The following is a 12,155-nucleotide window of genomic DNA, read 5'->3' on the forward strand; positions in this document are numbered from 1 at the left end:
GTTATTTCAAAACAATTAGTAATAAAATTGAACTGACTTAGAAAACCGACACAGGAAGTTGCTTAGGACAGAACTCTGCAGAAAGTTCTGTGATGTGGTCCCTGCCTTCCCTTTGCAGCCTTTCTTAGCTGTAGCCACTGCAGCCTCCATCTCTGAACTCCAGAACACCCCCTCAGACCCAGTCCTGACCAAGGCAGTTTGTGCACCCTCAGCCTTGACTGGCCACATCGAGATTAGTTGAGCTTTCATAACCTAAGTTCACAGTATTCTGGAGTGAATTCAATCCATGCCAATGTAGTTACCTAGATTCTAGTCCATGCTTTTCTGTAGTTACCTAGATTCTTTTTTTTTTTTTTTAAAGATGAAAGATGTTAATTTCCCGAATGAGTAGAGATAAGAAGTTAACATCAAAACTGCCTCAGTATTATGTTTAAATTAAATATTAACTTGTAAACAAAATTTCCAAAATGTGGCAGATGAAGAAGGCTTTTCCAACTGGTCCTAAGTGTTTTGTCTCTGACATTCTCCCCTATTGCCCAACCCAACCAATTACAGCCACATTGGCCCAAACCATGCCTTTATCTAGGCCATACCCTTAGCAAATCTCTACTCTTTCTTCATGACCCAGTTGACATATGATGTCTTCTGTGAATCCTTCTTTGGTTCCCCAGACACTCACGGTATTACACTGTTCATTTTTTCTGTTAAAGCACTTATCACATTAAATTGCAAATCCTTAGAGTACTTGTCTGTTTTCCATGTATTATATCTCTGTGTTCCTTAGACTTAGCAAATGGAGTGACTAGATTGTATTCTATACCAGTCTGTATGGCTCTGCCTGGTGTCCAGCCTTATACTGTAGACCCTTATGGATGAGGAGCCTGCCCTGAATCTTGATCTAGTTGAATGGGGTACTTCTAGACCCTTTCTCCAGATCTGCACCCCTGACAAGGGTCTGCTCCTGGTGGAGCTGGGGCTGTTCTGAAAAAGTCTTTGACTACTGTCCTGCCAGGGGCCACTGGTTGTAGTTTCTCAGCTGGCAGATTTTTTTCCTCTTAAATCATGCACAAGCCCTCCACTCTCCTTGGATGTGCATACTGGATTGTTGGCCATCCTCTTTGGAGGCCTATCCTCCAACGACTACATCCCCTGATCTAATCCTGCTGCATTCTGGCTTTCTTCTTCTCCTACCAGCAGGTGCCATTATGATCTCAGGATGACCCTTGATTAAGTGTATCATTCATTCACTCAGGCACCCGGCTATCTATTAAATACTATGCACAGGCATTGTGTCAGGTGCTTGGTTGCCATGGTGATCAAGACACAGTGTTTGTTTTTTCTCAAGAAGCATATGGGCTACACCGTACATGAGAGACAATTGCTCTTCCCAGTGTCTGTGCTTTCTTTACTCCAAGTCTCCAGTTGTTTCCAAACTCATACCCCATCTCTCTCTGTAGGGCAGCTGCAGGCCCACTGTCTTGTGAAACACTGGGAGCCATGAAGTGTTAAAAACAATGCTGATATAAACTGGGCTCTCCCTGAAACAATGAACAACAGATCTGTAGCTCAGGAGGCCTTAGTGTGAGAGGAGGAAATGAAGAACCACTTGGACTGTGGAAAAGGAGCTTTTAGAGAGGAAGTTTTGCAGTCTTTGTCTGGCAATCAAAAAGGGAGAAAGAAGGTCCCTTGTCATTTGGGTTAAGATTATTCTTTTAGGCCAATTCCTATTTTTATACCAGAAAATATGGTCCAACAGAAGGAGCATAAAAGAGAGAGTTCTGATTTTAAAATCTTGGTATTCTTAAGTGAATGGGATTGGGAGTGAATCAAGAAAGTAAATCATTTTAATTAAATAGATGTTAATGATTTTTTTTTTAAAAACTTTGGACGACAATTCGTATCAGGTAAGGACACTGATGAGTCCTGTGGATTTAAGATTTACTTGGCAAACTTATTAAAATGTAGAATCCTGGGCTCCCTACCCCCATAATTCTGGTTCTTTAGGATTTCTCAATGTTGGTACTGTTGACGTTTTGGACTGAATAATTCTTTGTAGCGTCAGGGGAAAGCCTCTACTGTACATTTCTCTCTCTCTCTCTTTCACACACACACACAAACACACACACACACGCACACACATCTATATAAAAATACCACTAGTTTGGGAAAAGAATGGTTTGAATTCATGAAAATCCAAAGGATAAAATGCTTTAAAAATCCTTGAGAAACAAGGTGGCACCATGTTTACCCCCATAGAAATCAAATCATACTCCAAAACCACAGTGAGTTGTGGCTCCTTCAGGGGACACTGGAGGATCATCCAGTCTGGTGAAACTCCTCCTGAGGCTGCAGACCTCATCTGCATGAAACAGCACCTCCTCTGACAAGATGCCTCCAAACAGGCTTGGCATGATAGAATATTTATATCACAATAGGGAATTTTTATATGGTAATAATGCATCAACGTTAGTAAATGCTTGTTTTAATTTGTTCTTCTACATGGTCTAAATAGTCTTCTATTTTGTCTCTTTGCTTGATTCATTTACTGAGAAAAACTTTTTTTCAAAATAGTGAAGAAACTGCTGCCCAATTCCATTTGGCTTATCACCAGACCTAATTTACTCTTTTTTTAAAAAAAGATTTCCATTAAAATATAACTAACATACAATATTATATTAGTTTCAGGTGTACACCATAGTTGTTCAACATTTATATACCTAAAGAAGTGGTCACCATGATAAGTCCAGTAACCATCTGACACCGTACTGTGCTATCACAATATTATTGACTATATTCCCTATGCTGTACATTACATCCCCATGAGTTATTTGTTTTATACCTGGAAATTTGGAGCTCTTATTCCCCTTCACCTTTCCCCCTCCTTTTTAATTTTTCAATTACAGTTAACACACGATATCATTTTATATTAATTTCAGGTGTACAGCACAGTGTTTTGTTTTCCCTCGTTATTCTGCAGGCAACATCTTCAAAGTTTTCCTCAGCCTGTTCCTACGCTTATCATGGACTCAAAAGGAAATGTACCTCTTAATCAGGGGAACAATGCCTGAATGTATAAGACATAAACAGTAAATCTTTTAATGGGACAGACCATTACACTTTTACTTGGCAAGTAAGAGAATGTCAATAGACTAGTGAACAGCTATTATTCTTTGACAGACTACCACAGACGTCAAGCCCCTTATATACTTTCCCTTTAATCTTTACAACAACCACTAAAGACAGGCTCTGAGACAGGCTCAGATTAACTTGTGCAAGATCCCCCTAAGAGGTCGAGGGGCTAGGATTTGAAATTAGGATTCTCAATTTAGTGTCGTATATTCTTAATTCCTCCATTATGCTACAATTATAGAGCAGTTGTTCTTGTTTTGGTACCTCAGGGCTGAGTTTCTTGCATTTTTAATTTTTATTCAAAAAGAATATCTCTGAACAGCAACTTGACGTGGGTCTACTCAAATTTACTCAACCTTCTTACTGTTTGTAGCCAGGCTGTTTTTCATATAAATTAAGGAGGAAAGGGAGTATTTTTCCATTGATCCAGTGTGATTTTTACACCCTTATGTCTAACTTTAGGTCTCTTTCCATTCTTCAGAAATGGTGGTTCTCCAACCTGGAAACCAATACAAATCAAATCCTGATCACAGTTAACAGGGAGGAGCATCAGCTGGGTGTCATTGTTACTTACTGGGTGATCAAGGCTATGAAGTGTACATCCTAGGAGAGTAGTTGCCAACATGAGACGTGGCCCCAAATTAGAATGTACCAGAAATTGATACAAAAGGAGAGGAAAAGAAAGACTCTCAGACCATGGGAGGGACCATGCACAAACTATACTCATGGCCATATCAAGTTTTTGCTCATGTTCATTTCTCTTCAGGGGAGGGCCTCTTCCCACTTTTTCACCTCTAGTTATCATTTTTCAAATCACCACATGGGTTTTACCTTCTCCATGGAGCCCTTGTGACTCTTTTTGGATTCATTCCTCCTTCCCCTCTCTGAAATCCTATAACATTTGCACCTAGCTCACACAATCTTGTTCTTTATTATATGCTCTTTTATATGCTTGCTGGACTTGTTTCTCCAACTGGATTTTAAGCTCCTTAAGGATAGCCACTTGTAAATAGAACACTACAGACACAGTAAGAGTTTGAGAGATCCTTGTTGAATGATTCCCTGATTTTTGTACACTTTGGGTCAAAAATTATGGGATTTTAAGGTATTTATCTAAAAGAAGACAATCTTTCATGACAAGTTCTTTAAAGCACTGAATTTGCTTGCTTTGTTTTCAAAAGGACAAACTTCAATATTTTCCTTAAAATAGCACCATATTAGTGATTTTCTCGACAGTTGCTAGAATCTGGGGAAGAACAGGGAGTCCCGTTAAGACTACAGAGATTGGATGTATTTAAATATGCTGGTAAGAGAGGACTTTGGCTATTTGACCATTCTCTATAGTCATGGAGCTCAACAGAGTTTACCATTTGTATAGGAATCTTTTAGTTCTTGGATGGAAAAATCTCTTTCCTGTAAAACTTCATGGAATTTCTGTTCCTGGCAGGAGCAACAGTTATTCGTTGTGGATCTTGAAAATTTGTGACATGGTTGTCCAAATGGGCACCAAATAAAGCAAGAAAAGAAAAGGCTCAACTACATATTTTAAAATTATTTTTGGTTCCAGGTGATGGACTGGGCAGTGTGCAACTGGCACTGACAAGCCTAACCCTTTATTCAGACACAGGGGATCGTTTTTGATCTAAAAACCTTGTTGTCCAAATCAGCTGCCCAAGAAACAAATGCAAGTCCAAGACGTTACTACATATTCTGGATGAGCACACATACCACCTGCATCTCCACTTTGCCCAGCAAAGGCTTCGGTCTTTTTAATTTGAGCTTCTGTGTAGGGCCCTGTTGGGGATTGGAGTTTTATTTTTGATAATACGTCCTTTTCTCTGGACGATTTTGGCCATCCTGTTTGTCCCCTTTAATTACCTGGGTGAAAAACATGTACTCCTAAGGATACATTTTATCTCACAAGAATCCTTTTATTAGAGTAACTCTCTGGAAAGAATCTCCAGTTAGTTCAATAATTTTGCCTAAGCTTCCACTATAATAACAGCTAACATTTATTGAGTGTTTATTACCTGCCAAGCCTTCTGCCAGACACTGTACATATATCATTTTATTTAATATTCAGAACACTGCTAAAAGATATAAAGTATTATTATTCGAATTTCACAGATTCGAAAATTAAGGCACAAAGGGGCTACATAATGTGGTCAAGGCCACACAACTAGTCAACAGCAAAACCGATCTCCTGATTTTTCCCCTCAACCCCCAATCTCCTCCTTCAGTCTTCCTCCTGTCAGCTGAGGGCAACTCCATCCTTTCAGTTACTTAGGCCCAAACCTTGGGGCCATTCTTGATTTCTCTCCTCTCAAGCTCTACAGCCAGTGCTTCAGGAAATCTATTAGTTTTTTCTTCAAAATGTATCTGATGCTGATCACTTCTCTCATTTCCATTGCTCCGTCCTAAATCAAGCTGCCATCATCTTTTGCCTGAAAAATTGCCATAACCCTCCTAACTAGTCACAGTCCTTCCATCTTTGTTTTCCCACAGGCTATTCCAGACACCAGAATGATGGTTCAGACATAAATCAGATCATGGTTCCACCTCTGTGCAAAAGCCAAAGTTCTTACAAGACCCTCCCTTCCCCATCCCTGTTACCTCACTGCCCCTGTTTTTCTCATTCACTCTCTTCCAGTGACTGACCACCAGGCTTCTTGCTCTTCTTTGAACACACCATGTGTCTGGTCTTGGGGTCAAAGCACAGGGGCTCTCTGTTTCCAGTATCCTCTCAGTCAATTTCAAAGCCTCTACTCAAATGCTATTTTCTCCATGTAGCTCTGTCTACATTACACTCACTCAAGGAGTACCAAATCCTCTTACTCTGCTCTATTTTTTTTAATAGAATATGTGTATCTTTTGTCATAGTGTGTAATTCATTTGTTATGTTTATTGTTTATTATCTGCCTTCTCTCCCTTTCCCCTCCCTGCTAGACAGAGATTTTTGTCTGTTGTGTTCTCCGGTGTATCCCAAGCACCCAGGACAGTGCCCTGCACATTGTGTATGATCAATGACTATTTGGTGAATAAATGAATGAACGGCTCTGGATCTCCAATCTTATAACTTTGTTGTAGATGACACATAGCATTCTCAAGTGAAAAGGGGAATAATGCAGATGTTATGAGATGGTGCTGATCAAGGGGTCAGCTGAACAGAAAACTTAGTGCCATGCACTCAGATGATGGAGATGGAAGGTGTAAGTGTAGGCTGGAGTGAATAGGGAAGATAGAGAGGGAATTTACTGGGAGTTCTTTTCTCATTGCTGTGCGTTAGTAAGGACACTCTTTCTTTTTGGCTTAGAGACTTAAAGTTGCAGTCCTGTTTCTGCCATACCACAGGTTTTGTTCTGAGACGTTTCCCCTTCTCATTTCCCTGCCCTGCAGCCTCAAGGTCACGGCTGTTTCTCTGGTATGGTCAGACAAAATGAGAAATACAGGCCCAGACTGTTGGCTCCTTCAAAGCAGGGAGGAATCTGGAATGGAGTTGTTAGATTTGGGGTATTTTAATTATTTCCTGCAGGTTGGCAGGTTCCAAAAGGGTCAATTTCTAAAAGAATCAGGCAGGGTCCATTTGAAGAAATTTCACTGCTTGTGAATACAGTTTTCATATTTGGTGTTCCATTGATGGATGCTTGAGACATACACATTTCTCTGCGGTGACACCTCTCTGTGACTTCTCTTTTTAATCAAGTAAAACTTTTCTGTTGTCTGTACCCATTGCACTGGCTTACCCTGCTTTCAAGAAAACTGGTTTGTTCCTAACACAGGATGAAAAGTGCATGGAAGGGGTGGAGTAGGGGGAGTTGGGAGGGCATGTCGTCCGTCATGAGTCCTGGTTTCCTCTTAGTTATGAGATAACTCATTTTTAACTTGTCGGCTTCAGTGCCGTCTGCTCTCTCTTGTCCACCTGTGACAGTGTTAAGGACACAAACCCCAGCTACTGAAGGGGTTCTAACAACATGTTCTCCAAAGGCTGGCCAGGAAGTGACCATCGTATCTGCCTAAACTGACCATCAGGTCAAACACATTTGTCTCTACAACAAGCTAATAGAAAAAATGCATTTGGCTATAGAATCTGAATATTTAGACAGAGGTTCTTTTGGAAATGCTCGTATCAGGGGCTGAGGTCTGTATACAAGCTCACCGAGACCTGACTGCCCTCTGAAGGGCTGAGCTCTGAGACGCTGACGGTGGGCAGCAACTGCGCAGGCTGAAGTATTCCCAGCCACAGCCTTGGAACCACCAAAGCTAGGGCCCATTCCAGAGCCTGTATTTCAATTGGTCTGGCATGAGGCTAGGGCATCAATATTTTTTTAAGAGCTCTCCAGGTGATTTTATGTGTAGCCAGAAACAAAAACTGGTTGACAGAGGATCAAGCGAAGGGTATCTGAGGAGCTGGCAGGGAGGGTGCAATCCCTACTCCGGCCTCCTAACCCCGAAGGCATATGGCCCCTTTCCCCCTTTCTTCCCTGCTTCATCAGTTTTCCATTTTCTCCTGGATTGTTTCCATCATCACATAAATAAGCTATAATTCTCTCATTCCAAATAAAAGACTCTTCTTATACTCCAAATCTTCCTTCAGTTACTGCCCCATTTTTCCTGCTCCCCTTTAGAGAAAAACTCCCTCAGATGTGTTTTTTTTGCACATGCTGTCCAATTTCTTTCTGTGAATTTTCTCGTAAACCCACTCCATCCAGGCCTCCCTCCTCATTACTGCAGACACTGGCCTTTCTTACCATCTGGTCACGACAGTGCGTTCGGGTATCCACAGAAATGGGAACCTGAACACAGGCATTCCTGATACATTTTGGGGTGCAGCACACCCTGGACCCAGCCCGTGGCTCGCCTAGCAGTGCTGGGACCGAAGCTCAGTGAACAGAATTCAGAACCAGAGAACTTTCCAAGGAAATGAGAATGATAATGAAGCTTTCAGTAAAAGGGAAGGTGATGACTTACACAGTGTGTGGTGGTGATGATGACAGAACTGGAGATGAAAGAGAGGCCATCATTCATGCTGACCTGGAGTGCAGCTTTCCTGCAATGACAAGTGAACCAGAGACACTCAGCATGGTGTGCGAGGAGCAAGGGGCTGAGAGCCACACACAGAGGGGCCCTGTTGGCTCTGCTCTTAACTACCCTCCTGACTGTAGTCTCTTTCCCTGGGGGACCTGAGCTGTCTCTTTTGTAAATGTGGAGCATGGTCTCGAGGGCCCCTCCACCTCTAATATTCTAGGGAGACGTCAAGATATGCTTGGCTGGCCCATCAAGGCAATGCAGTCAGCCCTTCTTGGCCTTGCAGCAAATTGCACTGAATGGCCAAAGCCTGCTTTCATTTAACTTACTTGTCACATTGTAGTACGACAAAGTTTTCTTAAAAAACGGTCCAAGTCTGTAGGGCTACGCCGATCAAGCTATACACTTAATGTTCTGTTGTCCTTATCTGGATTCTCAGCGATCTGATTCTGGTGGAGGCGGAGTTGTTACTATCCAGCAAACTAACAGAAGTGCAGCAATGGACGAAGTAACTTGCCTTCTACCTCCTAATATCTACATGAGACTCACTGAAACATAAGCTTGCATTTTACAGCCTGGGCACAGGCTGAGGAATCAGTAGAATTGCAGGCGGATGTTAGGCAACTAGAGCTGGCGGCTTTACAATTTGAACAAATGATTGAAAGCAGAATTCAGATGAATAAGTTGAACATTTTTTCCTTAAAGCTACCGACCCTTCTAACTTCAGCTTGCTATAGACATGTTTATGGAGAAGCTAGTTATGTTCTCTGACAATCATTGCTTCTCTTTTTTTAGCACAGCGTGTTAATTCTCTTTTTTTCTGTTGGATATTTTGGTCACATCTCACTAGCACTTATTACAATTGCATCACCATGAGATTTCCCCCATGAATTAGTTCAGGGAACCTTGTGCAGTCTGGGTGGATACAGGTTACTCTGCAGACGCACAGAGGAAAGAGCATTGAACTTGGCTTCAGAAGGTCTGAATCTGGGACCTTGAAACAGCTGTGGACTCCCTTAGCCTTTCTGAGCTTCCTTATTTCTGAGGAGATAATCAGCTAGCAGGGCAATTATGATGACAGGGCAAGGTAATGTGTGTGAACATGCTCTGGAAAGTGTGACAGCTTTCTAGTAATGTGATTGTGATTAAACCAGACAGACCTTGGTTTGAGCCCAAACTCTTCCATTTACTGCTGTGTGACCTTGGGCAAGTTACTTAAATTCTCTCAGCCACAGATTCCACATCTGTAAAATTAGGATGTTGTGAGTATCTGGTTTGTCGGGAATTTGGGAGGAATAAGTGATACCCTCTGGAATATTCATCCTGGTGCCTGGCTCACTGTAAGCATTGATGCCATCATCATTACCTGGAGAAGTCTAGAGAAAGGCTCTATTATGACAACAAAGAGAGATACTTCTTTCTTTTCCCTTTGTCCCCTCTACTTCTTCTCTCCTCTCTGGCTGTGAAGTTCAATGCTGGTGGAAACTTACATGCCAACTTCTTTTAAGATAGGCGCTGGACACAGCAAATAAGTGTCTTCCACAGCAAAGGGCTTCTCATCTGTAAAAAGGAAGTCACTGGATTAAGAGGAGTGAGGCATGTTCACACGGTCAAATTCAGTGAGTCCTAGAAATTATTGCTCAAGTCCTGGGAGACACTAGAAAAGCAATAACTGTGAAATAGTATCTCATCTTGAGCTATGAAAGTCACTAGAATCAAGGTCTCCTGTCTGAACACTAGTCCCTGATTCTATACGTCCAGACCGAGCTCTTACCATAGACCAGGCATAACTGAGGGGAAAGAAGAAAATATTAGACCGGTTCTCAGGGAGCTTCAGGTCTAAATCTAGTTTGTAAGAGAAGCCATAGTCATGGAAAAAGTTTTCTGACAAGCATATGAAGTGGCTAAGCCAAGATATTGTTTGGCTTCAGAAGAAAAAGAGCTCCCTTGAGAGGGGTGACATGGTGAGGTCACAGGGAACACAAAACTTGAGCTGTGCTTCAGGAGAAAGGTGGTGAAGAGGCATTTCCTGGTGACAGAAATGGCATGAGCAAAGACAGAGCAAGCCAAAGTTATATGTTAGGGTAGGACGTATGTAGGATTTGAAAAGAAGGAAGAAGTTTGGTCCAAGTTCTTTGAGTTAGACTGAGACATAGGTCTATTAACTCTGAAAAGAACTATGGAGGTTTTGGAAGAAAAACTCAAATGAGTTTTGGATGAATTTTGGAAGTTTTAGCAGATGATACTATGAAAGATGGATTAGAGTGAGGGGGACCCTGGAGGTGGGGAAATTCTTGTTCTTGTCCTGAGAGAAAGAGACCGGGAAAAGCTTAAGCAGATTTAATCAAGAATTCCTTAAGAATTTCACTGTGTCCCAGATTCTGGTGCCAGAAGCAGGGCTGAAGAGCTACTATACCCATTATATAGTAGTCATTCCTTCAAATCCTATAGAGAATATACGAATGTTAGAGTATAGTGTATATACACTGGATAGTATATACAAAAACACAATATATTTCAACATCGACTGGGTGCACACTCTGTTCAAAAGACTGTGATAGAACCTGTAGGTGATACAAAGATGAATATTTCATGTCCTTTTAATCAAGCTGTGAGTACAAATACTGACACCAGAAGCTAGAAAGAATACATATACAATTGAAGGACAATATCCTGCTATCGGCATTTGTTGTCAAACTGATATCTCTAATGACATTGGAATGTGGCTGACACTAAACACTTGCCCAAGTAGAGATTAGGAAACCCTGTGCCCTCATGCCTAAATTTAAGGAGCAGAGCTACCTGGGGTGGAGTTAGATACATGTGAGCGCCAAGCTCTATGTCCTCATGGAAGGAGGAGGAAGAGAATGGTCAATTAGTCTCCCCTCACGTCTAGGGAAATTTTCAAGTGGTAAAATGCTAGGGAGGTTATTCTATGTCATTCATTCACTCATTCAACAAATATTTATTGAAGGTTTATGCTGTGCTAGAGACACAGGCTCTGAGAAGAGAAACACAGCCTCTGTTTTTATGGATTTTTATAGGCTCTTCAGGGGAGATAATTATTAAACACATTCATTTTCATTTGAAACTGTCCTGTAGGATATCTCCCGTGTGCCAGCTATTGTGCTAGGTATTGCAATGACCAGAACAGATATAGCACATCACTCAAGGAGCTGATGTGCTATTATTTCCAGAAATTACTATTTAATTATAATCGTGGTGAGTATAAAGGAGAAAGAGGGGGCCGGCTGTCATGTGGAAGGTCAGGAACCGCCTCCCTGACGACAGGCTGTGGAAGCTGAAACCTGGAGGTCAGGTGAAGAGGAGATGGCTGGGGAGTGGGCAATGCAAATGTCCTGGGGCAGAAGGAGCCCAGGACTAGATGAGAGAGGCCTTGAAGGCCATGGTGGGGCTTCCGGCATTTTTCCTAAAAGCAACGGAAGCTATTAGAGGTTCCCCTTGAATTTAGAATTAGCATGGGCAGATTAAAGAATTTTTCCAGAATAATGAGGGTGTGTTGATTAAAATGATAACACTTATGATGACAGTGGCTGATCACCCAGTGCCTGAACCGAGCATTAGTATTTTCAAGATGTTTTCCCATCTGTGATAATGACAGTGACACTCCCTGGTACAGGCTGCGGGTAGGTGTTTTCTAAGTGCTTGCGTACATCACATAATCAAATGTATCAGGGAAGGATATTATTCCCTTCATTTTAAAGGTGAGGAACAGACATAGACAGGTGAAGAAACTTGCCCAGCGTTACACAGAGCAGCTTGGATCCACACTCAGGCAGTCTGGGCGCCATCTCTTGACAAGAGCCGTGCTTTATCGCTTTCACACAATGACCTTGTGAACGAAGGCAGGGATCCTTAGGCTCATTTTGCTGATGCAAAATGGAGGCTCAGAGAGGTGACAGTGATCCGTGGTTGCACAGCAAGTCAGAGGCAAAGCCAGGACGATAGCTGAATTCCGTATAACTATTCTTTCCTCACCA

The 12,155-nt window shown here is 41.9% G+C and overlaps 1 protein-coding gene across 3 annotated transcripts in view; it reads right to left on the reverse strand.

Annotated features, from left to right (window-relative positions):
• ANTXR1 (ANTXR cell adhesion molecule 1) overlaps nt 1-12,155 on the reverse strand; it is a 220,520-nt gene that overhangs the window by 107,891 nt on the left and 100,474 nt on the right. For all 3 annotated transcript variants that reach the window (XR_013994581.1, XM_081068017.1, XM_081068018.1), the window contains exons 11-12: nt 9,645-9,714; nt 8,098-8,176 (exon numbers count right to left, since the gene is read on the reverse strand). Coding sequence is in view for 2 of the 3 variants with exons in the window: in XM_081068017.1 (XP_080924143.1) it covers nt 8,098-8,176; nt 9,645-9,714 (149 nt within the window). In the remaining variant the exon portion in view is untranslated. The remainder of the gene's footprint in view (nt 1-8,097; nt 8,177-9,644; nt 9,715-12,155) is intronic.

Source organism: Rhinolophus hipposideros, assembly GCF_964194185.1.
Source record: "Rhinolophus hipposideros genome assembly, chromosome: 12".
NCBI classification, from domain to species: Eukaryota; Metazoa; Chordata; class Mammalia; order Chiroptera; family Rhinolophidae; genus Rhinolophus; species Rhinolophus hipposideros.